Raw genomic sequence first — 26,630 nt, forward strand, 5'->3', positions numbered from 1 at the left:
TGCTCCAAGTTCTTGGCAACATTGCCAGAGGATTGGATGACTTTCTACAGAACCCCTCCAAGTATCGGTGTAATCCGAAGCTTGATCTTCCTAACCACGACTCAAAGTTGTTACCTTTCTGTCACAAAGGAACAACTTTTCCATTGCGCCAAAGCTCAACCTCAAACAGGCTCAGACACTAGTAGTTACAAAATGAGCAACAGGCTTAACCTTGAAAGTTATTCAGCGTAACGTTTCGATTAACCCCTTCACGAAATTTAGTTCCTTTCTATTCAGGCACATATCTTTCATCACCCAACAAGGGCAGACAATAAGGGCAGACAATAGCAGGTGGCCCTTTACCAAAATGATGAAAAGTAGTTGAGCCCTTGCATGGTTCGAATTCCGTCGGTGGCTAATCTAACTTCTAACTAACAAAATCTATCGTTTGACAAGAAAATAAAAAACAAGGACAGACAAGGTAACTTCCAATGAAATTAAATGATAATAATTTCGGGGCACGAAAAACAATCGGAATGGGGTTTCTCCCTTCAGCGACAAATTTTCAAGTCAGATTTACTGCTTTTGATTACAATTACTTGATAACCCCCCTAAAAACACTCGAAAAATATTTCTAAAAATTCTTAAATCTGGGAGCAAAAGTCGTGGACCGAAATTAATACAAAGAAACCGTATACAAGATTTCAGAAACTTCTATAAACAGGAATGGGTTCTAACTCGTACAGAGTAAGCGGTTTTATATGAGCCAATTAACAGTAACGTTGCCAAGCCATGTAAACAAGGGGAACTGAGCCAAAGCAATAAAGATCAACAGATAATGGTGCTTGCTTGAATCATAACTCCTCACCTCCGCAAAGAGAACTCTCTTCATAGTCTTCACCAAGAAGACTCCCATGCATATACACGTCCAAGGCATCAAAAAGTAGTACGAGTAGCTCAAGATAATCCGTCCAAGTACAGCCAAGCACAACCCCGTGAAAGCATACCCAGCATATGCCACCATGTCAAGCAATGGTGCCTCACCACCGCCCAAGGAAAGCAATGATACTTTCAGTAGTGCAACTTGCATAAACCAGCCAAGCAAGCCCTTGATAAACAACCAGTTTAGAGCTTCAGGGCTAAACCTGGCAGGCAGTAAACAACAAAAAATTTTAAGATATCATGAGTGCCAAGATTTATACGAGTTCTGATGTTAACAGATTGAAATACCAATCAACAATAAAAATATAATTACAAATATAAAAAAGAAGAAGGAAAAAAAGGAATGGTAACAAAATCTTGAGGTTGAGAAAATGATCCAATAGCTAATTGTTTCACATTGATGTCCAAGTGGAAATTATTCTTCTCTCTTCAAAAGTCAACACCTAGAAGACTCCCAAATGTAAATTCATTTGCTACAGCAACGAAAAAACAAAAACAAAGGAACAGGAAAGAAACTAAATCATCAACGGGGGGTCCTGCTTTCTCTAACACAACAGCTATAGTTGCCCACAGGTTACCAGTAAAAGAACGGTATAGTCTGCTAAAAGAGTGATTTGTTGCATCGGCAGTATACGTTTTGATCATATATTGAAAGTCACAGGCACAATCATGGAAATCAGTGTTAATCTGAGCACTATTATGGATGATATACTGAAAGTCCTCTTAAAAAGCCTTAAGAAACTAAAAGGCAAAGTGGTCAGAGTTTTACATTTCACTCTTGACCTAAATTATTTTGGAGTTGTATTGTACCAAGCCCACGAAACATTTGACAGAGAGATATTTTATTGTTATCTACTTTTACCTTTTTTTTTGGCCTCCCATAACATATTTAAGAGGTTAAAACAATTGTACTACAGTTATCATACCTGGATATTGAATTGAGATTAAGGAAGACCATGAACATGGGAAAAACCAAATGTAGCTAGACTATAAAACAATGAAACAAAAGGACCACATATGTTCCATACCAAATAGAACATTTTCCCAAACTTTGACGAAAGTAGGAAACTAATAGTAGTATACAGAATTGCAAATAGAGGAAATAACAGCAAAATAAACGAATGCATAGCTCACTTCTACAGTGAAAAGAAAACCCCTTTGTTCTTATAGAAACTGATTTCCCATGAAAGCATTAACCTAAATAGAAGAGAAAACTGCATAGAGTACATCTAGGATTCATAAACTTACTTTCCCTGAAGACCCAATGAGAAGCCAGCCAGAACCACATAGGTACCAAATGCCATAAACGGAATGTATAGGTCTGGTGCGTTGATGTCATAGATTGGGGGCTTATAAGAAAGCCTGCCTCCTACTGGCTCAGTTATTCTGGTCCAATGGCCCTGAAATAAAAGAGGGCAGGAGGAATGAGTAAGTTCTGTAGCAGGATAATTTGATTCCACAAGAAAAAATTCAAATGGTAGCGCTTACCCTGTGGAGAAATGGAAATAGAATGACCTTCAATTTGTTCCTCACATACTGGTCATTCACTTGGAAGTAGTATTGCGGATCAGAGAAATACCTACTGATCTGCTCATTCCAACAGAAACGATCAATATTTAACTCGATTACCTTGAATTAAGTACGAACTTAAGTGCCATTGCTAACATCCAAAAAGTACTAGAAATAAAAAAACGCAAATCTAGTCACTTGAAGACAATCATAATAGGCGATTACTGTGTTCAAAGCAGTTGACAATATAGTTTACATGAGTTAGATATCAATGCAAAATGTTTTAGGTAGCACAACAGTATAGAGGCATTCTATCGAATTCTAGTACATATAGCAGCATCTCAAACAAAATTCCAAACTTATGCATCGGGCCATTATGTACAAATACAATATAGATCGATCTAACTAACAGATCCTCAACCTTTTACCCAATAAAGAGCATCAAGAGATTTAAGAAAAATCATAACAAATTAAAAGTATTCTAAATTGATAATAATTTATAAACCCTAGGGGCAAAACTGATTCGCAAAAATCAAAACTTGATTCAGAAATTTTACAATTTGATCCTAAATTCTTCATATTTCATAGTTAACCAAGATCATAATAGTGGATTCTGGCTACTTACATTGCTTTGTACATACTCAGAGCTTGATCCTAAAATCTTTTCTCCATATGCACCCAATCCACCACGGATAAGTCCTGAACTAGCACCGTAAAACGTATTCCCAAACGGATTCGGCTGCGGAGATGCCGTCGGCATTCCAACCCCAGGCTGGCTTCCCACATTGTTGTACATTTCTGCAGTTAAAACACACACACGCAAAAGGGGGAAAATATAAAAATCAAGGAGATGATTAATCTCTATTGAAATTAATCGACGACGTTGCTAATTCTAAGTCTCAATACTGCTAGGTACTTGTATAATACGGCTAATTAGCACAAGATTTGTATAACACCTGTATCTGGATTCTGGAGGTTGAGGTGGAGGGAGGAGGCGGTGGCGCGCTAGACCGAGAGAAAGAGACTAAGGAGGAGAGGGGATTCGTGGGTAGCTGACGACGGATGAGATGGGAGGCTGGAGGTGGAGGCGGCGTCGATTTCTGCCGCGGATTGGCAGCGACCGCGTCGGATTTGAGAAATTTTGGAAACTGTGTAGCTCAAGGGACCTCTCTCAGTTTTATTTATTTATTTTTTAGTGTCCAAAAAACCAAACAAAAGCCTTTCGTCATTTGGCCAATAGGGAACTACCATGTGGCAATGACACTGTGAAGAGCTTGTTGTATACAAGAAACGGGCTTGGGGTCACCACTCCTCAGGCCTGGGTCGGCCCGACCCAGTTTACAGGCCTGTATGAATCCCCAACAATAGGAGTAACACCCACATCTAACGTATAATTTCTCATTACAAAATCTAATTGAAATTGCTTAGCTTCCCTTTGTTCACTAATCGTATGATTTGTGAAAATTAAATCTAGGGATTAATGATGTAATATAAATGATAATGTGATGTTTATGTAATGGATCTGTCATGATTGTTGGAACCAACATCCTGCAAGATAAGACGTTCTGCCCTCATCCGAATAAACATGAAGATTGACGAGGCAATGAATGAGAGAGTATTTGGGGATGCGGTTGAATGCGTGTTGGATTGCCTATTGGGGGTGTATTGTATATGGAATTTGATAGACTTTGCTTGACTTCAAATTAAGGAATCAACAAAAATCACTGGTAGTAAATAAAGACTTTATATGATTTCTAAAATGACTATGAAAATCTTGTGGTATTCAGTTATGACTTTTTGTGAGTTTGTAAAAGTCCAGTTGTATTCAGAATTTCATCTATTTTAAAGAATTTTAAAAAGCCATGGATTTTTAAGTGCTTTTGGTACCGTTTGGTACATGGGACGGGACGGAACAGAGTGGGACAAGGCGTTCCGTCCCACGTTTGATGCGCCTAAAACGGGTGGAATGAGCTATTCCACGGGACGAGTTTTGGGTGAATTTTCGTTCCGCCTCACCCCCCTGGAACGACTCGTTCCACATCCGTGGAATACAAAATTATAACCTCTCCGTCTCCTTCTTCTTCCTCCTTGTTTCCATCCGAGGGCATCTTTGCTCCCGCTTCGTTCCATTCCGTCCTGTCGCGTCCTGTCCCGTCTGCATACCAAACGATACCTTTATGATAAGTTCTTTTGTCATAACAAATTCAACATCTCCCCTCAAGATTTTGATAGATTTCATATTTCGTATACTCCACCACCACCATAATGGGTAGTGAGAAAAATCATCAATAAAAAGCACATAATACCAAACCCAATAACATAAGTAACTGGAGACATCCACACATCAAAATGAACAATATAAAATAAGGAAGAAGAACGATTAGTCTTAGAATGAAACAGAAGTTGAGTAGACTTGTCGTCTAAACCATATAGCTTTCTAGGAATCTTACACCAATTACAATTGGAAATTCTATATATACTAAATCTCAGCGGATTGGCACTGTTCATTAACAGTGCCGTTCCGGTTTCGTCCCTCAGTTTCTTCATGGTTTTTCGGCTTTAGTGGGATTGTGCAGTAAATTGGCCATTTTGCCCTTCATCATAGGTGCTGGGCGTGCCTGCCTGTTTGCTTCTAAGCGATGTTGACACGTTAGTCTGATTCGAAGAGTTCTCCACCGTTCCTTTTCGTTTTTGGTGAGGAAGGTGCTCGAAGGCTCTTCCATTTTCTTCCGTTGCTTTTTCCTTTCTTTCCTCTCTATGCTTTTCTCCCTGCGTCAACCCTTCGTGTCTCCCTGCTTCTCTCGCCGTGTCGATCGTCGATCGTGTGTTGTGTGAAGAGTTTCTTTTTCCGGCTGATTGTACTATTTCAGGTGGTTTCTGTGCTTTTTTTTTTCTTTCTTTTTTTATCATCTTTTCTCTGATTGGGAAGAAAATTTGTGTTTTCAGTGTGGTTGTTTAATCTGATTGGGTTTTTTTGTTTCAGGAAAATTGGTGTGCGAATTTTAGGGGTTTTTTGTACAACCTTGCAAACCCCTGATTAAGGTATGTGAGTTTTTTCTTTCAAATCTTTTCTTATTTTTTTCGATGATTTGTGTGTGGCTGTTCCATCTAATTTGATTTTTCGTTTTAGGAAATCTTGGTCTTCGAGGTTTAGGGTTTTCATCTAGATCGATTGCTCGATCGATGTAAAATTGAAGTCCTCTGTTTTTTTCTCTCTAGAACTCTGTTTTACTGTGTTGTTTCTGTTGCAGGTGGCGGTGTTTGCTTGGTTTTGTGCTCTGGTGTTAGAAATTGAACAGTTTTTTTTTGGGTTTTGTGCTTTGCTCTCTGTTTCTCTGCTTTTTTCCATGTTCGATCTTCATGTTTCCTTGCTTCTCTGTTTGTGTTGATCGTTTGCCATCTGAAGAGGTGGGTTTTCTGGCTGATTGCGGTGTTTTAGGTGGTTTGACTATTTTATTCTTTTTCTCTTTTCTTTGATTAGGAAGAAAATTTGTAGATCGATTGGTGTAAAATTAAAATCTTTGCGTTTTTTTATCCGTTCTTTCCTATTTTTTTTCGTGTTTTTAGCATCGTTGTTTAATCTGATTGCATTTTTTGTTTCAAGAAATACTGATTTATCGATTTTAGGGTTTCTCTGTCCAATCTTGGAAACCCTTTTCGATTAAGGTGTGTGGGTTGTTTTATGTGGAATGTTTTCTGCTTTTTTCGGACGTTTGTGTCTGGTTGTTCCATCTAATTGCATTTTTCGTTTTGGAAAATTTTGGTCTTTTAGGTTAGGGTTTTCCTGTACATCGATTGGTTGGTTGGTGTAATATTGAAGTTTTTTCGTATTGCATTGACTGTTTCGTTGATTTTCTTACTGTATTCAATGCTGTTTTCTAATGTGATTTGATTTTTTTCTTGCAGGAAATATTGGTGTTTGAAGAAATTAAGGCTTAGCAAAGTGTGACTACCTATGCCTGAATTAATGTTGAAGTTTTGAGCTCAACTAGATTAAAGTGCATAGAACATCCATAGAAGTGGTAAAAGTTCTTCCCTCAATCAGCTTAATAGTAGTTAACATGTATGCTTACTTTTCAATTATTAAGAAATTGTACCTTCCAGTTGTATGAATCTCTAATGTATCAACATCATTTCTTCTGAGAAGTTCGGAGGTTGCATAAGCATCTCTTATGTACGAGCACACTCTGCTATTATGAATTGGAGTGGTTCTTATTGTCTTTAAGTGATTCTTATCACAACAATTAGGGAAGAAATTCCTTTCTTTTAAATTGGATTATCCCAACCTGCATAAAATTGAGAGTCATGTTGATAAAATCTTTGTCTTTATTATGCTGTTATTAAAAGTAGCCTTGAAATATTTTAAATTCGTTTTATATTTATTTGAGAATTAATTATTTCTTTGTTTGCAATCATCTGCAGATTAATTTTGGTTGAAAAAAAAAAAAATCTTTGCTGCATCTCAGTTCCTATTGTAATTTTAACTGCCAAGTTAGCTTTCAGCTGTCAAGTTTACAGACAATTGATTGTGTTTGTAAGTGCTTTTCACTTTGTTAATATTGTGTTCAAGATTATATTTCTTCCTTTTGTTTGACAATTGTCTGATTCTAGTCAATACTGTGGCTCTAAATTGTATATTGAATCATTCTTTTTAAATATTTCTTTACTTAAGTTATAATGTTGAGCTACTTTTATGTTATAATTTTATAACTAGATAGTACATTATCATAAAAATAGAATGTTTTGTTTTTTTTATCAATGTTATCTATGCAGTATAGTCCTTTTGTTGTTTTTTTTTTTTTTTTTCCTTTACTCTGTATATTACCTTTTTATCTGAGAAGTTACTTTTAATTTTAGCTAATACATTTTAAACCCATCGGTTCCACGTTGTGTTAATCATGATTCTTGGAACCATAGTTAGTTTTTATTTTTGTAGTTAACTGTGTTATCGTTTTTAGTAAAACTGTGAATATCATAGGTAAATTATATGTAAAATGCTTTTTTATAGTCATATACTGTGTTATTAAAAAAGTTAGATGTTTGCAAAAACTGTCAATATCACGGAGTGATATTACAATTTTCTATTGTGATAACAATTTTTGTTTTAGTTAACATATACATTTCTTTGAACAGGTGTATTTGTTAATTCTGTGTCACCCATTGTTTAAAAAAGTTTTAGTGCTCCTATGTTCTCACGATATATTTGATAATCTAGCCATCAATTTATATAATTTATGTATTAGTAAAAATCAATTGGTTTTTTTATTTTTTGTAATTTGTTTTTCATTGAGAATAAATATTGTTAATACTGTTGATCTTTCCAGTTTCCACTCAGCGTGGATAAGACAAGTAAAAAGTGATACTCCCATTGAAAGCTTATCTGCAAAAATTTTGTTCTGTGGTTGCATGGTGTATTGGTGCATTGTTTCGCAACTGAACTATAAGAAGTAAGAATGTAGTTATCTTATTACTTTGTTAATTTTTAAATTTTTTTAAGTTCTATTTATTATTTGTTTTATATTTTCTTTCTTGCCATTTGTTGCTGAACTAAATTCTATTGTCCATTGTAATAATTGTTTGTTGTTTGCCTTTTTGAACAGATTGGCTATCGTGTTTTCTAAAATTTCAATTGTTTAAGGTGAGCAATTTTAAATTTTAAATTATTTAAATTTAAACTTTACTTTTTTTTAATCTTCTTTTTTTTTTATAACTTTTTTTTTTCCAGTCGCATTTTAAAATTTGGGTGATCTATTCTTTTTAATCATTATAGTATATATTTGTTTAATCTTCCCATTATATGTTTGTTGATACTTCTTTTTTTCATTTTTTGTCTTTTCTTCCAGCGTGGTTTGCACTAATTTGTTTTCAAATTTGTATCACAATTTGATTCCATCATGTCAAAAAGACTTGCAAATGCTTTAACAATTAATGATACAGAACACGAGAAAGAGTTTGTCAATAATCAATCCAATGTTTTATCTGAATATGACAGACAATTTAAAAGAGTGTGTAGAATAAGTTGTATACAAAACTATGTCGATGTTTTCTTATCTAAGAGTAGTCCAATTATTCACGAAAACTCAGCCATTGACTACCAAGATGGTACTAGCACATCTTCTGTTCAACAAGATGTTGAAAACGTAAGTTCTTCCAATATCAATGAATCACATTGCATGACTGTTGTTGAAAAAAATGTTCTCTTAAGAGATAAAAAGGGAAAAAAGGTTGTCAATGTATTAGACCAATCTACAAAAAACACTCAACAAACCTTTGATGATCAGAATAGTAATCTTATGAACAAGGGTCAAGCATTTTTTCAAAAGAATAGAAAAGGTTAGTTCTTAATTTATGCATCTATTAATTTGATATATTATGAATTTCAATTTTCTAATTGCCTAAATAATATTACGCTCATTTTGTTTTGTTTTTGTATCTTTTTTTGTAGGAGTTGTTAAAGAATATGCGGACTTAGGAGATAAAAATTATAAGTGTGTTCATTGTGGTGCTTATTTTTGGCTAAAAGAGTCTCTTAAACCAAAGTGTAAAAACGATCTACCTGTTTTCACTCTTTGTTGCCAACAAGGAAAAATTAAGTTTCCAAATCCAAAACCAGCACCACCATTTTTAGATTACTTACTTGATCCAACGAAAGGGCAAAAAAATTTATCATTTCGAGAAAATATTAGAACTTATAACTCAATGTTTGCATTCACTTCAATGGGAGCCAAAGTTGATAACTCAATTAACAATGGATCAAGCCCTTATATTTTCAAAATCAGTGGTCAAGTTTGTCATTTAATGGGATCTCTTTTGCCTGTTGATAATGAGTCTCCAAAATTTGCTCAACTGTATGTCTATGATACATATAATGAGGTGGAAAATCGACTCAAAGTTTTTAATTCCAATGGAAACAATCAAAGGCTAGATCCAACAATTGTAGAAGGGTTAATCAAAATGTTCGATGCATCAAATGAATTGGTTAAACTTTTTCGAATGGCAAGAGATAAATTTGAAAACGATGGTCTTTCTTCATTAAAAATGACTTTGCTAGGCAGGCAATTAAATGATAGCAAACAATATGAGCAACCTACAACTGATGAAATAGGTGGTTTGATAGTTGGAGATATAGGATTGTATGATTCTAATCGAGATATTATTATAGAGTCTAAAAGTCACGAATTAAAACGTGTAACAAAGTTGAATCCTAAATTTATGTCTTTGCAATATCCAATTCTTTTTCCATATGGTGAAGATGGTTATAGACCAGATTTAAAATGGAATGAAAATTATAGAGGTAAAAAAACTAAAAGACAAAGAATACCAATGAGAGCTTTCATTGCTTATCAAATTCAAGAGCGAGAACCACCATTAAGTACTTTGTTAAGAGGAGGAAGACTTTTTCAACAATATTTGGTCGATTCTTTTGCAACACTTGAAGAAGATAGATTAGATTATATTAGACAAAATCAAAAAAATTTGAGAAGTGAAGTTTATAAAGGGATATATGATGCATTCTCAAAAGGTGATACTGATGCAAATAATTTGGGACAAAAAATTGTATTACCTGCTTCATATACTGGAAGTCCTAGATATGTGATAAATAATTATCAAGATGCTATGGCTATTTGTAGAGAATACGGACATCCTGATTTGTTTATAACATTTACATGTAATGTTAAATGGCCAGAAATCACAAGAGAGTTTGAGAATAAGCCAGGATTCAAACCTGAAGATAGGCCTGATATAATTTCTAGAATCTTCAAAATAAAGCTTGATCATATGATTGATTTCATCAAGTCCGGGAAGCCTTTTGGAGAAATTCAAGCAAGTAAGTTACTAAAACTCATTCTAGCACTTATTTCAAGCTTTTTAGTTTTCTTATTTATTATAAAATTTACTTTTATTCTTTTCTTTGTTTTCATTTTTTCATCATGAACAGATCTTTGCACAGTTGAGTTTCAAAAAAGAGGTTTACCTCATTCTCATATGTTAATATGGCTGAAACCAAATGTGAAATGTTTTTGCGCATCAGATATAGACTCAATTATTTCTGCTGAATTACCTGATAAAAATTTGCATCCACAACTTTATGAAACTGTTAATCAGTTTATGATTCATGGTCCATGTGGTTGTATTAATCCAAAATCACCTTGCATGCGAGAAAATAAATGTTCTAAAAACTTTCCTAAGCCATATAAAAGCGAAACAATTTTTGACACAAATGGTTTTGCTGTTTATAAACGTCGTGAAGATGAAGAAAAATTTGTGATTAAAAACGGCATAAAAGTTGATAATAGATTTGTTGTTCCTTACAATGCTGAGTTATTACTAAAATATAATGCACATATAAATGTTGAATCCTGTTGTCAATCAATGCTTATAAAATATTTATTCAAATATGTAAATAAAGGTTCAGATAGAGCACGTTTAGTTTTTCAAAAAAATTTGAATGATGAGATTTTAGCATACCTCAATTGTAGATATATATCACCTTATGAGGCTGTTTGGAGACTATTTCAATATTTCATACATCATAGAGAGCCTTCTGTAGAGCGATTGCCAGTTCATTTACCATTAGAACAAAATGTTGTTTTTACTGCTGATCAATCACTACAGTCAATCATTAATCAAAAAGCTTTTGAAAACACAATGTTAACAAGTTGGTTTGAATTGAACAAAAACTTTCCTAACGCACGTGAACTAACTTATGCACAAATTCCCACAAAATTTTTGTATGATGTAAAGAAAAAAACTTGGAAGCCAAGAAAATATAAAGCATCAATTGGCAGAATAGCATATGTACATCCTGCATCTGGCGAATTATATTATTTGAGAATGCTTTTGAATTTAAAAAAAGGCGCCATTAGTTTTGAGGATTTAAAAACAGTTAATGGTGTTGTACATTCTTCCTACCATTCTGCATGCAAATCATTAGGACTATTAGGTGATGATAAAGAATGGATTGAGGCTTTATCAAGTGCTGCACATATTGCATCGTCTGCTCAATTGAGACAATTGTTTGTCACAATAATTTTATTTTGTGATGTAGCAAATCCTCAAAATCTTTTTGATAGTCATTGGCAAAACATGTATGATGACATTTTATACAAATTGCGAAAAGCTTTTGCAATTCCAGATATGATTGTGCCAGAACATGAATTAAAAAATTCAGTGCTATTTGAATTAGAATTACTTTTTAATAATGCATCTACCTCTTTGAAAAAATATCATCTTCCCATGCCTAATGCAGAAAAAATGTTAGAAATTCAAAATAGGCTTTTGAGAGAAGAATTAAATTATGATTGTGAAGAACTTTATAAGAAACATGCACTTTTGAAATCACAGCTTAACCAAGGTCAAAAACATGTTTATGATTGTGTTTTAAATGCTGTGAATGCAAAAAAAGGAGGTCTATTCTTTGTTTATGGTCATGGAGGCACTGGAAAAACTTTTTTATGGGATACAATTACAAGTAAGCTTAGATCAGACGGTAAAATTGTTCTAGCTGTTGAATCATCAGGAATAGCATCATTATTATTACCAGGTGGTAGAACAACCCATTCTAGATTTAAAATCCCTTTGATTATTACTGATTCTTCAATTTGTTCAATAAAGAAAAAAACTCATCTTGCAGGATTAATTGAAAAAACAGATTTAATTATATGGGATGAAGCACCTATGAATCATAAATATTGTTTTGAAGCATTGGATAAATCATTTTCGGATATTTTATCAAATTCACAAGCTTTCGATAAAAATGTTCCATTTGGTGGAAAAACTCTTTTATTGGGTGGTGATTTTCGACAAATATTGCCTGTTATTCCTGAAGGAACTAAAGAGGATATAATAAATGCTTCATTGAATAGTTCTTATTTATGGCCATATTTTAAAATTTTTCATTTGAAAGAAAATATGAGATTGTCAAAAAATGGATTGAGTATTGAAGAAAAAAATAAAATTAGTTCTTTTGCAAATTGGATTCTACAAATTGGTGATGGACAAATTAATGATGCAAACAATATGAATAATTCAATTGATAGGGATTCATCTTTGATTCAAATACCACAAGATTTGATAATTGATTGTTCTACAAATGCTATCCATTCAATTTTTTCTGCAACATACCCGAGTTTTGAAACTTTTTTTGACAATTTTGCTTATTTAAGGGAAAGAGCTATTGTAACACCTCGAAATACAACTGTTACAGATGTGAATAATTATATAATTAATTTATTACCTGGACAACAACATACATTTTTGAGTTATGATTCTTTATGTTCTTCAAATGCAAATGTTGAAAATCTTGAAATAATGTACCCCACAGAATTTTTAAACAAGCTTGAATTCAATGGTTTACCTGCACATAATTTGGTATTAAAAATAGGAATGCCTATTATGCTACTACGAAACTTAAATCAGTCTTCAGGTTTGTGTAATGGAACTAGATTAGTTGTTACTCAATTATTTGATAGAATTATTGAAGCTAAAATTCTTACTGGTACTAATATTGGTCATAAAGTTTTCATACCAAGAATCACTCTTACAGCTACAGAAAATAAGTGGCCCTTCATCTTCAAAAGACGTCAATTTCCAATTAGAGCATGTTATGCAATGACAATTAATAAAAGTCAAGGACAATCTCTTAAACAAGTTGGTTTATATCTTCCAGAACCTGTTTTTACACATGGCCAATTATATGTAGCATTATCAAGAGTGACATCAAGAGAAGGTTTAAAAATTTTAATAGAAAATGTAGAGAGTAGTGTTAAAAACTGTACTTTGAATATTGTTTTTAAAGATGTGTTACAAAATTTACAAGAAAATTAACCCAGTTCAGAGACTCTGCATCTCTCACTTTCTCATCTCTCAAACTTTTCTCTCTTCCATCTCTCCCAATGTCTTCGTCTCTCGGCTTTCTTGCTCAATCTCTGTCGACTGAAATTTCAAGGTGATTTTCCAACCCTAAATTAATATATTCCATACCTTGATTTCATCTTAATTTATTGGGAATTGATCTGCATGTGTAGTATAGATAAATTTTTTCTTTAACTAATGTTATAGAATCCATGTCCTATTTAGAAATACTGAGATGGAAAAGGTTACGGAAAAATTGCGAGCTAGAAATTCCATTATGAGTTCTCCGGCCAATTTGAGGTGAGTAGTACAAACTTTTATGTTAAATTGATTTGTTTTGGTTTTTCGGGATGCTTAATTTCATCTGCAAACAAGGTTGACCATCCAAAACTTTCAATTTTGTACCCATTATTCAGTACTAGCTCAATAATCATAATGTTTCCTCTGGCTTTGTTTATAAATTCTGATATATAATCATACTTTAGGAGTTAGAGTTTTCTATTGGGGAAATGTTAGGACCCGATTGTCCTACATCGAAAAAATAGCAGCAGCTGATCCTATTTAAAATCAATCTAATTGAAGACATTAAGGATTGAGCACCTTCTACAAACTACAGTAGTATTACTCTTGATGAGGTCTATTTCATTTCCTCTATGCTGTCTCAATCTTCATAACTCACGTTTATCTGCATTTTTTGTCTGGTTCTTTTTTAAAATGTATCTAATTGAATATTTATAACCAAAAGAATTAATTTTTCTAATTGCCCAACTTTACAGGTTTTGCATCATTGGAACATCAGGCCTTTGTCATTGCTTTACCTAAGGTAGTTGAAATGTACATACAATATCTTAGCTTTTAGTTTTTTTCTTCTTTGGCTGCTTAGAGATTATGTGTCATGAGCCTGGCCTTTAATAGTTTAGGAAAAATTTGCATCTCTTTGAAAGCTACGAATTCAACTTTTGGGTTCCTTCAACTCAGAATTTATAGATGTAACATTTCAAGGCTCATGTTGGTATGAAATTGTAATTCCTCATCCGTCATTACATTTTTTTGACAGGGATTTCAGTTCATAAAACAATAAACTGCATAAATTTGTAAAAGTCTACTTTTTTAGATAGTAAAATCTTAGATTGCCAATTGAGGATATAATTGCAATTTGAATTCAATCTGCTTTCCGTGCACATGTGATATGTATGTGTGCACTAAAATCTCCAAAATATAAAATTCCAGTTTCATTCTCTCCCTTAACAACGTTATTACTGAAGAAATTAAAGAATATTTTCAGTTCAGAGTATGAGTGCCATATGTGTTTCTTTCATTCCTAAAATTATGGGACATAACTATGCAAAACTTAATTGATGATCGTATGAAAGCTATGAAACAACTCTCTGTACAATTCTTTAAATCTGGTTCAGTTTTGTCTTAGGTATCCATACAATCATTATTTGTGAGATAATTAGTTCCATGGTTCAATTATGTTTTTTCCATGAGAATATTTCCATGTTGTAATAGAAGAATTGTCTAAAGTTCCTTAAACCTTTCATCTTTTATGTTTACCATAAAACAGATAACAATGCATGATAATGAATTACAAATTGTTTTTTATTTCTTACATTCAAATTTGGTTTTTATACTTTCTTCCTACGTATGCCACCATTTTTCCATCCATGTCAACTAATTATTATATATTATAATTAATTTCCATAAAACTTTTTTTTAACACTTTATTTTACAATTTTAGGAAGGAAAAAAAAATTGCTAATTCAGCAAGGAGCTTACAATGCTGACAAATACATTTTCAAACAATGGAGGCAAACATTCAAAGGTATGTAAAATTAATTAATACTTTATTAATTTTGTTTTGTTAATGTTTTACGTTTAATTACAATTTTTACTAAGCTTTCTCTTCAGAGGAATTAGCTATTACTAATATATATACAAACCATCTTCTTTTCACATGATCTAAATACATGACAAATTACTTGCTTGCATATTGAAAGGTTAAATTGAATATCTAAAAGCATAAAACTAGACATTTTCACTACCATGTCCACATATTTTAATCTAATATGTTCTTTCACAGATTTACAAAATATGGACATGATTTATCTTTAATGGAAGCATGTCTGTTTATACTTTCAAATGTTAGCCTTAAACCTTTTGCAAGACAAACAAATAATTAACTATGTATTCACAATAAGTTAGAAGAAGAAAGTATCTATATAAATTGGTAATAGTTAATTCCTCTGAAGAGAAAAGACGGAAATGATGATTCTTACTCCATATAATTAAACCTAAGTTTACCAATTTATGTAAATCTGATCCGTCTTAGATCGCCAACATTTAACTTTGTTTTAAAAATTATAATATTGCCAAATAAACTACTATTTAATCATAGCATGATTTGCAATACTTTTCCAAGTCTTATATAACACTATCACTAAATATATTTTATTGCATAAGACATCAATTTTCATTTTTGTTGTACTAAATTGCAACAAACTTATATTTTCTGAAACGTTATTCAAATTCTCATCCCAGGTATGCATCCAATTTCACTTACTCTTTATTCGTATAAATTAAAAAATTACCAAATGCAATGGATGGTCGGGGGGCCAAGAATTCACAGTGTTAGTCTTTTTTTTTTTTTCATCTAAGGTTGTGTTTCAATTTTTATTTTAGATTTTTCCTAATTTGGATAAAACCCTAACGATTTCGTTTTGCTGTCAGTATATACATGCTTATTTAAAATCAAATGACGCAACTTTATATTTACAATTATATTTTGTTTCTAATAGCTTATATAATTTTTTCTTCATTTACCTATAACATCGTATCGTAACATGGTCTAATCATATTCAATATAATTGAACAAACTGTTATCGACCGGTTAATGCCAATTTAAACACTTCTAATAAGTTATAGCTACATTTATTATCTTGAATTTCAACATCAAATGTATATTTTTTTACTTCAAATATTTCGTTAATTATTAATAATCGTTTTGACGTGTTATATACTCACACTCATAAAAGCAGTTATCCTCTTATACATAATTCTCCACCACAAATTTATATCACTATTAAAACACTTCTAACCTTAATTTATAGTTACTGCAGTATATTCTATGTACACATCATTTTCTTCTTCAGTTTCTGCTATTTTTTTGTTCTTTGAGTTATACATGTTACCGGTGTTCACAACTAAAATCAATTACACAGACTTGACTACAGGTATGCCGCAAATTACATCACTTTCTGCCAACACTTTACTTCTTTTTCTTATTATATTTTCTGTGTTTAAATAGCATGAACATACTAAAAACCTGTTAATTACAAACTATCCATTACAAGTTTGCAATGACTGTTTTCTTCTTTTATGTCCAGTAGTTTTAAGACCCGCAGCAACGCGCGGGCACTATTGCTAGTTACATTTCTATAATACTGGGGTCATTTCATTCGTTATGAACTTAAAAGTGCAAGGTCAATTAGTGAGGTCATAAAAGCTTCATACAATGAATGATCGGTAATTCTATTTGTGCTTTTCGCAAGTAGGCAATGCAAATCGAAGTTGAATGTTTCGATATGGTTCAATTCATGTGTTAATATAAGAAACAAGTCTTCCTGAAGGAAACGGGACACAAGTCTTCCCTCGAAAGCCTGAAATACCCTTTTTCCGCCCTAAGGCTTGGTGTTGTGCAGTAGCTCTTGGGGATAACAACAGACCAACTGGTGAACGAATTTGATTTCTGTTTGTTGCACCGGACTATCTTCGACTGGATTAGTTTCAGGGACTAAGCTGGACTAACTTAGATTAGACTAAGTTGGACAAACTTAGTAAAGTGTTTGGTGTAGTGTCGGATTAAGAAGCATAATAGTAAAAATATTACTGCCACTAGTTTGGTGTTTGCACGAACTGAGACTAAATTATTGTTCTATTTTAATTTCTTTTTTATTAAAGATATTATCAAAATTAATAATATTGGACGAGTGTGAGACTCACAATAAAAAAAATACAAAAACCAAATTTCTTGCCAATGAAAGTAACATGCACGATTCAAGAGTAACATTGTTCCAAATATCAATATAACAAAGGTGTTCTCCTAACAATTGACGGGGCTCAAAATGTTTTTCTTAATTATTCACCTTTGGTTTGATTCCATTCAATCCCAAGACCACAATGTCGCATGAGGCGCAATGGCAAATGGATAGCCGAACCTTGATCATTGCTACATTTGGATTCGGAGCACGTAAATTGGCTTGCTTCAACTAGTTTGATGAAAACCAATAACAATATGGAAAAGGAAAAGATCATGAACAATTTATACATTTTTGAACTAGTAATAATAATAATTATTAGAGATTTAGCCTGCCTGTTGCCACAGGAAAGTCAAATGTATACATAGCAAGCAAAAACTACAGTAGCAAAGATCTCAAACAGAGTTGACAATCTCACTAACAGGCACAACCTTCTTATTTCGCTTAGCAAGTTCGCCAGCAAGGAGGGTATTGCTTGACATAATCCAATCCACATCATACCGTATTTATGTCAAAGTTGGTCACATCATTCAGTCCACGGAATTTGATCGCAGCTATGTCATAAGCCTCAACAGCTTCTTCTTGAGTGCCTGAAAGGTTATAGATTAAAGATAACCGAAAAAATTAGGGTTTTCTAGAAACTCATAAAAGCATGAGCATCAAAATTTAAAGCTGGGAAAGCATGGGGAGCCTCTGAAGGAATACCGTTAGCAAAAGCTTAGTGGGCAAGTCAAGCTGACCACCAAGAACCATACAATAGTATCCATAACTGGCTAAAAAGACAACAGTTTGAAGAGATAAGAGTGCTACAAAGATTGGCTTTTTAAAGTCATGAAATCATATCATTCACTCTTTTTTTATCCTACAATCTAAAAATAATGATAACATGCTTGAAGAATACACGCAATGGATATTTTTTATTGTAAAAGTGAAAAAGTTTGAAAAATCACTCATTGAAGGTCCCAAGATAAAGTAAGGTGTATCTGTTGTTAATAGTTTATTTATGTTGAATGGGAATGATTTCTAATTTTTATAATTGTCATGCAATTTATCTTAATTATGCCAATTTATTTATCCAAATACATGACAAAAATCATCTAATTATTCTAGTTAGCAAGCTCTATTTATATCCAACAGGCATATGATTTCTATATGTAATGTGGATGTATGCTTTTTTAGCTTTAGCTCATACCCGTAGCCTGAAATCCATCATTAACTAAACCATCATTCAGTTTTGCCATTTTCGCTTTAACTCATACAACAAACAGATGAATCAATTTAAAGAGACTGAGAATCACTTTATGTAGTCCCTTTTCTTGTTACTGCCTGTGAAACTATTAAGTATATATGGAGTTGGACCGTGGTGGAAACTATTTGTATCTATGTTGCTTAGTACAAACACATACAACACACACACACACAACTTGCATATATCAACACACACACACACACAACTTGCATTTATCAACACACACACACACAGTACATAGATACACAGTGTGCGCACACACAAAATTAGTATACATCGATGCACACACGCACCCAAAATCAGCATATATAGACACACACATACAAAGTACATACACACACCCACAGGACAGACCCACACACTCTCACACACACAGAGTACATACATACATACAGACACATACACTCAAACTATATATATCAATTATTAGATGAAATTCAACGATGGCAGAACAAATATTAGATGAAATTCATATATATATATATATATGAATATCAAATCCACTCCAGTAAAAGCATTGAGAACTACCAGATGAAATTTATATCAAATCCATTTTATGACAAATACTAGAGATCTGGAGGTGTCAATCATATGATGAAACAATAATGAGAACGTATAAAAGTTGAAATTTGAAAACCCCAAATTCTAATATCAATTTGAACCTAAAAATCAAAACCCTAATTTTTTTCAGTTGCACAGATCAGTTATTGAAAAGTTTGTGAAACCAAAACAATGAAGTCGTTCACAACCTAGTAATAATTTACCAGACAAAATCGAAGTCGTTCATGACCAGCAAAACAAAATCGAAGAAGAAAATCGTCAAATTCGAAATTTACTTGACAATGAACAAATGAGAGCGAGCAGGACAAGGGTGAAAGAGTAGGATGTCTCTCTCGCAGGTCGTGCGACATCTCTCTCGTAGAACGAGCGACGACATTCTCTCTGCAGGACTGTCTTAGTAGTGTTGTGAAATTTGGGGGTACTTGCTAAGAACTCTTAGGCAATCGCCAACCAAAGGAGGGCCAGATGGCTCGTTTTAGCCCTATAGGCTGCCAACAAATTAATAATGTAATAAACAGTGTAGGACCATACTTTTTACCATCTCCAACCGAGGGGCCAGAGGGCCATAGGCCAAACATAGCCCTGTGACAAAAACCATCTCCAACCGAGGGCCAAACATAATTTATTATTTAAATTTAAAAACTACAACAACTTAAATTTATGTCATATAATTTTTATGTTGGTTAATGATATTTAATGTTCCTTATTATTTTTTAATATTGTTTAATGTTGTTTCATGTTACTTAATGTTATTTAATGTTGTCTAATGGTTTAGGAAGTTATAGGGAAAAAATAGAAATTTTAAATTAATAAAAGAAAATCGTAAAAAAAAAAAAAAAAAAAAATCAAATATAACGGTTAGCTGACGTCAGCACCTAGCCGTTACATTTGAATTCCGGGCCGGCCTGGGGCTGGCTAGCTAGCTGGATTGTGTCACATCCCGGCCCAGGACAGATCACTTCCCGGGCCCGCTCCATCACCGTAGCACGATATTGTCCGCTTTGAACTTACCATTCCCTCACGGTTTTGTTTTTGGGAATTCACGAGCAACTTCCCAGTGGGTCACCCATCATGGGATTGCTCTCGAGCACTTCTCGCTTAACTTCGGAGTTCCTTAGGAACCCGAAGCCAGTGAGCTCCCAAAAGGCCTCGTGCTAGGTAGGGATGAAAATATACATTTAAGGATCACTCCCATGGGCGATGTGGGATGTCACAATCCACCCCTCTTAGGGGTCCGACGTCCTCGTCGGCACACACACGACCAAGGTTAGGCTCTGATACCAAATTTGTCACATCCCGGCCCGGGCCGGATCACTTCCCGAGCCCGCTCCACCACCATAGCACGATATTGTCCGTTTTGGGCTTACCATTCCCTCACGGTTTTGTTTTTGGGAACTCACGAGCAACTTCCCAGTGGGTCACCCATCATGGGATTGCTCTAGCCCCATTCTCACTTAACTTCGGAGTTCCTACGGAACCCGAAGCCAGTGAGCTCCCAAAAGGCCTCGTGCTAGGTAGGGATGGGAATATACATTTAAGGATCACACCCCTGGGTGATGTGGGATGTCACAATCCACCCCCCTTAGGGGCCCGACGTCCTCGTCGGCACACACACGGTCAGGGTTAGGCTTTGATACCAATTTGTCACATCCCGACCCGGGACGGATCACTTCCCGGGCCCGCTCCACCACCGTAGCACGATATTGTCCGCTTTGGGCTTACCATTCCCTCACGGTTTTGTTTTTGGGAACTCACGAGCAACTTCCCAGTGGGTCACCCATCATGGGATTGCTCTCGAGCGCTTCTCGCTTAACTTCGGAGTTCCTATGGAACCCGAAGCCAGTGAGCTCCCAAAAGGCCTCGTGCTAGGTAGGGATGAGAATATACATTTAAGGATCACTCCCCTGGGCGATGTGGGATGTCACAGATTGGGCCAACTGGTTAGCCCTTTTCTCCTTTTTTGGCCCGATGAGGCCCATGAGCCATTTGGCATAGCCCTCGGTAGGAAGCGGTTTTCGTGTCATTTCAGGCTATTTTCAGCCCTCTGGCCGGATCGGTTAGAGATGGCCTTAACAAAGGAGTTTGTCCGAGCGAGACGTGAATGAGGATTGAATGGATGTGATTGGAGAGGATTCACCGAGAATCCTCTTTCATTAAACGTAGTCCCTTGACCTACTAAACACAGAACTATACTAATACTTAGTCCGATCTAATCCAGTCCCACTTAGTAAGTGCAAACAAACACCCCATTATGTTCCTGAAGGAGTGAGTGAACGTAGTGAATGATGATACAGAGCGGATTCCAAAGTGATTACCTCTAATTTAACAATGCTATACATTCTATTTGTGTTATAATTGATTATTATTTTTTGGTTATATCATAGTATCGTATTCGTTATAACATTTCTTTAATGATACTTCACTTTGTAGAGTAATAAAACACATATTTCAATTCTGAATTTTTTTTTTAACAAACATGTGAAATATTATTGTTCTCCTAATTCTTCAATTAATAAATCTGATCAATTTCGTATTTTCTAATATTCTTTCAACAAATATTACACCATCGTAGACACTACGTATGGTGAAAATGAGTGTAGAAACTGTATATTCAATAATATAGATTTGAAATATTACAACCTATAAGATATTGTCCTAGTGGTTACAGTGAAACGGAAAACCAATTATATCATAATAAAAGCTAATAACAACACAACAACTAAAACAATAATGTATTTGTAATATCCCAAAAATTTATTATCGAAGAAGAGAAATATTTGAAAAAAATATGTTGTGGTTATTTATTGAAAAGGTTTTCATATGAAGGCAGTGAACTTCATTAAGAGTTTGCAGTATCTTTGGAATTAATTTTTGAAGCTCGAATGAACTTTCAATAGAATTTTGAATTTAACAGATAAGAGAGTGCAAAATGACAAATGAGGAGTGGCTGGCCTTGACAAGTGGTAGCAGTCAAGTATTCCAGCAAAGGCGAGCGCTGGTTCTCATCTGATTGCACCACGTTATTACATGGCAACTTAGGATTGGACCCAAGTATAAAGGAAAAGAAAATTAGAATGGAAGATAAAATCTCCCTCTTGCTTGACACTTGCCGAGTGGCCATATGACCCCATGTAAGAGGAAGCGGTGCATTTTGCACCTATTTATATCAGAAGAAAGGCTGTCTTTCTTCTCCGTAAGACCTGAAGCTCGGTTGCAGAGAAAGAAATAAAATTAAAAAAAAAAAGAAAAGTTTCAACTTTCTCTTGACAACTCTGAATTCAATTCTGTTTTTGTCTACGAATTTTTGTGGTGAAGAATACTACAATCAAAGGTAATAATTCTCTGGGTTTATCGAAGATATTGATATTTGTCATCTTTGGAATTTACTCCTACATAAGCTTTAATCTTCAAATTTAAATGTTGTTTATGGTGGTTAAGCTTATTGGAAGCTTAACTGAACGAATTGAGGTTAATTTCTACATGGGCTAGCTGCTGCAAACCCTAGAATTATTTCATGGTTTTCAAACCTTGGTATTTTGTGGCTGTTACGAAATAAAGGGAACTTGGTAAACTTGAATGGTGATTTGGTACTTAGACATCATGATGAATGGGTTTGGACATGTTTTGGATTGAAAGACAGGAGGAACCAATCTGGAAAATAGCCATGAATATCACTATTCATGCTGCAGGGACCAAACTGAAATATAAGTTTCAGATTTGAGGCCATTTTACAGTTCTCTGAAAGTTTGGGGCAGTTTTGTTATTACCCGAAGGCTTGGGACAAAACTGTGATTTTAGAATTGTTTTGGAGGCAGATGCTTGCTGCTTTTCCAGCAAGGCAGCATGTAAATATTGAGAAATTTTTGAGGACCAAAATAAGAAAGAAAAATGTTTTAAGGGTCCAACTGAGATAAGGTGATGTTAAGCCTAATATCGGAATTCTAAAATAAATGAGTTTATATTGGCTGCTAGATATAGGGATTATATAGTGATATAGTTTATTTGTTGGAGGGACTCCAGTTACCGCGACGGTTGTGTTCATTTGAGGTGTTGGTAAAGGACATTGTTTGTTTGCTTTGGACTCCAGATAGGAGAAATACGGCACACCTTAATAGAAATTGATCTTATTAAATTTTGTGAAATGTTATATTATTGTAATATTGATTGACTGATTGAGATTGGATGATAATTGGTTATATGTGTATCATTGCTTGATTCGAATGTTCAAAGAGATGTGATTGTGAACTGTTGTTGGAATGTTGTTCATTGGAGATATATGTGGAATATGAAATGAGATTAATTGTGCATCATTCATGATGTGTTATGTGATTGGAGTTTCGGTGTTGAGGAAGGAATTCTAGAAATGAGGGTAGTTGGAAATGATCTTTTGTGTAGTTGAGCCAAACTCTTAGCAGGTACCATGTCTTAGGTGAGCCCACAGTGCACAGATTCTTTATGGGAAATTCGGGACTAGCGACGAAGAGTTTAGGCAAGATGACTAACAGAAAGGGAAATTCGGATAATTAAGTTACAAGGGTTAATTTGTATATTAAAACATTCGAACCATCACTGCAGAGGTAAAATGCACGATATGGGACGTGCAGGTTCGCGTGTTTTATTATATAAAGTAACGGGTGGAGATGAAGAGTATTGCATTGCACTCATGCATTGTTATCGAGAATGATTTGGTATTTGATTACATGATTTTATAACACGTAATTTAGTATTGTCAATTTTAACGTGGTAAGGTTATGTCTCTACTGAGCTGTTAAAGCTCACCCCTCTCTTGTTAATCAAGTTTACGAAGTAGACATTCAAGAGAGTAGGCAGGATGAGATCAAATTAGATTGAACTAGAGAAAGTTCATTCATTTATTTACTGTAGGTTGTAAAGAATTCTTGATTTGTTTAAGAATCATGAATTATTTTAATAAGATGAGTTCACTTTCCAACCCGTGTCAATTTCCCTTTATTTATTAAGCCTTTATCTCACATTTCGAATTCGAGTTCGAGTTTTTACCGACCCTAGGTCCGTGGTGTGACAGTATTGTCCTTGAAGACCCTTAACTATGGTAACTCCCGTAACCAAATAACACTCCCTTGCAAACTTGACTCCGGAGAGGTGACAAGTTTGGAAATAAGACATGAAAATCGGTCAACTAATAATCCTTTGGTGAAGACATCGGCAAGCTGAAACGTGGACGGAATAAATTGAACCTTGTGACTACTAGAAGCAACTCGTTCACGGACAAAATTATAGTCAATCCCAATGTGTTTTGTGCGAGCATGAAACACGGGATTAGCAGCTAAGTATGTGGTAGACAAATTGTCATAGTTGAGTAACACAGGACGAGTAAGCGGACAACGAAGTTCAGTTAAAAGATTTTGAATCCATATAGTATAAATGCATGCATAGGCAAGAGCTCGATATTCGGCTTCTGCATTGGAACGAGAAATTGTTGGCTGTTTCTTGGCACCCTAAAAATATGCAGTAGTCAAATGTAGACCGCTGTGTATCAGGACATCCTACCCAATCAGCATCGGAATAGGCAATTAAAAAGGAACAATCAGGATACCTACAAATAGGAAGACCAAAACCAAAAGTGCCTTTGAGGTAACGTAATATCCGCTTAACAGATTCAAAATGAACATCACTAGGAGATCCCATAAACTGAGCAACATGTTGAACCACATATGAGATATCGGGACGGGTCATGGTAAGGTATTGGAGGGCACTTGTAACATCCTACATTGACCAACGGAGAGGGGGTGATGTGCCTTATATGTACATGCCCACCTTCATATAGCACGAGACCTTTTAAGAACTCACTGACTTCGAGTTCCATTGAAACTCCGAAGTTAAGCGAGTTTGGGCGAGAGCAATCCCAAAAACAAAACCATGAAGGCGTGGCCCAAAGCGGACAATATTGTGCTACGGCGGAGTCGGTTTGGGATGTAATAGAATGGTATCAGAGCCACTATGTCGTTCGGTGCAAGTGTGCCGACGAGGACATCGGGCCCCTAAGGGGGTGGATTATAACATCCCATATCGACCAACGGAGAAGGGATGATGTGCCTTATATGTACATGCTCACATTTTTTAGCATAAGGCCTTTTGGGGACTCACTGGCTATGGATCCCATGAAAACTCCTTAGTTAAGTGAGTTTGGGCGAGAACGGTCCTAGGATGAGTGACCTCTTAGGAAGTTCTCGTGCCGAAACCTAAAAACAAAACTGTGAGGGCATAGCCCAAAATGGACAATATTATGCTACGGCGGAGCTAGTCTGGGATGTGACAGAATGGTATCAGAACCACTCTACCGTGTGGTGCGAGTGTGCCGACGAGGACGTCGGGCCCCTAAGAGGGTGGATTGTAACATCCCACATCGACCAACGAAGAGGGGGTGATGTGCCTTATATATACATGCCCACCTCTATATAGCACGAGCCCTTTTGGGAACTCACTAGCTTCGAGTTCCATCAGAACTTCGAAGTTAAGCGAGTTTGGGGAGAGAGCAATCCCATGATGGGTGACCCACTGGGAAGTTCTCGTGCCGAAACCCAAAAACAAAACTATGAGGGTGTAGCCCAAAGCGAAAAATATCATGCTACGGTGGAGTCGGTCTGGGATGTGACAACACCAACAATGTGTTGATAAAGTGTAGGATCGACAAGTTTAGTACCATCAATATAAGAAAGTGTACCTTTCGAAGCCATGGGTGTGGAAACAGGTTTACAGTCCAAGAGATTGATGCGTTTGAGGATATCAACTGTATATTCATTCTGAGTAAGATTGAGAAAATCCTTGTGATACTTAACATCCAAATCTTTGATGTCAAATTCTGCTCCAGTGTGCAAATAAAGGTGTGAATATATGAATATGAGAAGAATCACTACCGGTGAGAATAATATCATCCACATACAATTATAAAATCAAAACACGAGAATTATCTTGATAAACAAACATGGAGGTGTCAGCCCGACTTTGACAGAAACCAAACTGTAAAAGGAAAGAACTAAAACGTTTAAATCATGCCTGTAGAGCCTGCTTGAGACTGTAGATGGCCTTATGAAGTTTGCACACATGGTAAGGGCGATCAGGAGCAACAAATCATAGGGATTGTCGCGTGTAAACTTCTTCAAAAAGAGAGCCATGCAAGAATGCATTTTTGACATTGAACTGCCGAATGGACCATAAAAAAGAAACAGCTTAACAAAGAACAATGCGAATTGTTGTAAGCTTGACGACATGGCTGAAAGTATCAAAATAATCAATACCAGGCTGTTGATGACCCTTTGGCAACGAATGAATTATAGGGAAGGACCAAAGACCAGGTACCCTAATGAATAAGTGCATTGTATTCTTCAAGCATGGCATGTTTCCATTCGAGAAATCGAGATGCTTATGTGTAGCAAGTAGGTTCAACATTCATGTCCACTAAAGGAGAAAAAGCATGAGGAGTAGGATACCGAGTAGTGAAGTTGGCCTGGTATTTAGGA

General features: G+C 35.0%; 2 protein-coding genes across 3 annotated transcripts; one reads left to right on the forward strand and one right to left on the reverse strand.

The window, feature by feature from the left end:
* Window positions 1–454: 454 nt before the first annotated feature.
* Window positions 455–3,627, reverse strand: LOC137708106 (uncharacterized). 2 transcript variants are annotated; one of them, XM_068447098.2, is made up of 5 exons: window positions 3,347–3,627; window positions 3,056–3,228; window positions 2,410–2,508; window positions 2,170–2,321; window positions 455–1,124 (listed from the first exon to the last, which is right to left on the reverse strand). In XM_068447098.2, the coding sequence occupies exons 2-5, from the start codon at window positions 3,224–3,226 to the stop codon at window positions 737–739; spliced, it is 810 nt and encodes a 269-aa protein (XP_068303199.2). In that variant the 5' UTR covers window positions 3,227–3,228; window positions 3,347–3,627; the 3' UTR covers window positions 455–736. The 2 variants fall into 2 exon arrangements, with proteins under 2 accessions (XP_068303199.2, XP_068303198.2); XM_068447097.2 differs by having other exon boundaries at window positions 3,387–3,613.
* A 1,474-nt stretch (window positions 3,628–5,101) lies between these two features.
* LOC148689682 (uncharacterized) lies at window positions 5,102–16,639 on the forward strand. Its single transcript, XM_088689897.1, has 11 exons — window positions 5,102–5,300; window positions 5,414–5,472; window positions 5,682–5,838; window positions 6,337–6,452; window positions 6,853–6,964; window positions 7,755–7,877; window positions 8,031–8,068; window positions 8,274–8,763; window positions 8,876–10,258; window positions 14,061–14,107; window positions 15,026–16,639. The coding sequence occupies exons 8-11, from the start codon at window positions 8,325–8,327 to the stop codon at window positions 15,044–15,046; spliced, it is 1,890 nt and encodes a 629-aa protein (XP_088546023.1). The 5' UTR covers window positions 5,102–5,300; window positions 5,414–5,472; window positions 5,682–5,838; window positions 6,337–6,452; window positions 6,853–6,964; window positions 7,755–7,877; window positions 8,031–8,068; window positions 8,274–8,324; the 3' UTR covers window positions 15,047–16,639.
* Window positions 16,640–26,630: the final 9,991 nt, after the last annotated feature.

This window comes from Pyrus communis, chromosome 17 (genome assembly GCF_041283825.1).
Source record: "Pyrus communis isolate YQ-2024b chromosome 17, ASM4128382v1, whole genome shotgun sequence".
NCBI classification, from domain to species: Eukaryota; Viridiplantae; Streptophyta; class Magnoliopsida; order Rosales; family Rosaceae; genus Pyrus; species Pyrus communis.

What these genes read in the sequence shown, in the direction of transcription:
- LOC148689682 (XM_088689897.1), top strand. Translation starts at nt 8,325, where the DNA reads ATGTCAAAAAGACTTGCAAATGCTTTAACAATTAATGATACAGAACAC. An exon ending in TTTTCAAAAGAATAGAAAAG is followed by an intron (nt 8,764 to 8,875) that starts GTTAGTTCTTAA and finishes CTTTTTTTGTAG; the next exon opens with GAGTTGTTAAAGAATATGCG. An exon ending in TTTTGGAGAAATTCAAGCAA is followed by an intron (nt 10,259 to 14,060) that starts GTAAGTTACTAA and finishes CCAACTTTACAG; the next exon opens with GTTTTGCATCATTGGAACAT.
- LOC137708106 (XM_068447098.2), bottom strand. Translation starts at nt 3,226, where the DNA reads ATGTACAACAATGTGGGAAGCCAGCCTGGGGTTGGAATGCCGACGGCA. An exon ending in CTGAGTATGTACAAAGCAAT is followed by an intron (nt 2,509 to 3,055) that starts GTAAGTAGCCAG and finishes TGGAATGAGCAG; the next exon opens with ATCAGTAGGTATTTCTCTGA. An exon ending in TCATTGGGTCTTCAGGGAAA is followed by an intron (nt 1,125 to 2,169) that starts GTAAGTTTATGA and finishes ACTGCCTGCCAG; the next exon opens with GTTTAGCCCTGAAGCTCTAA.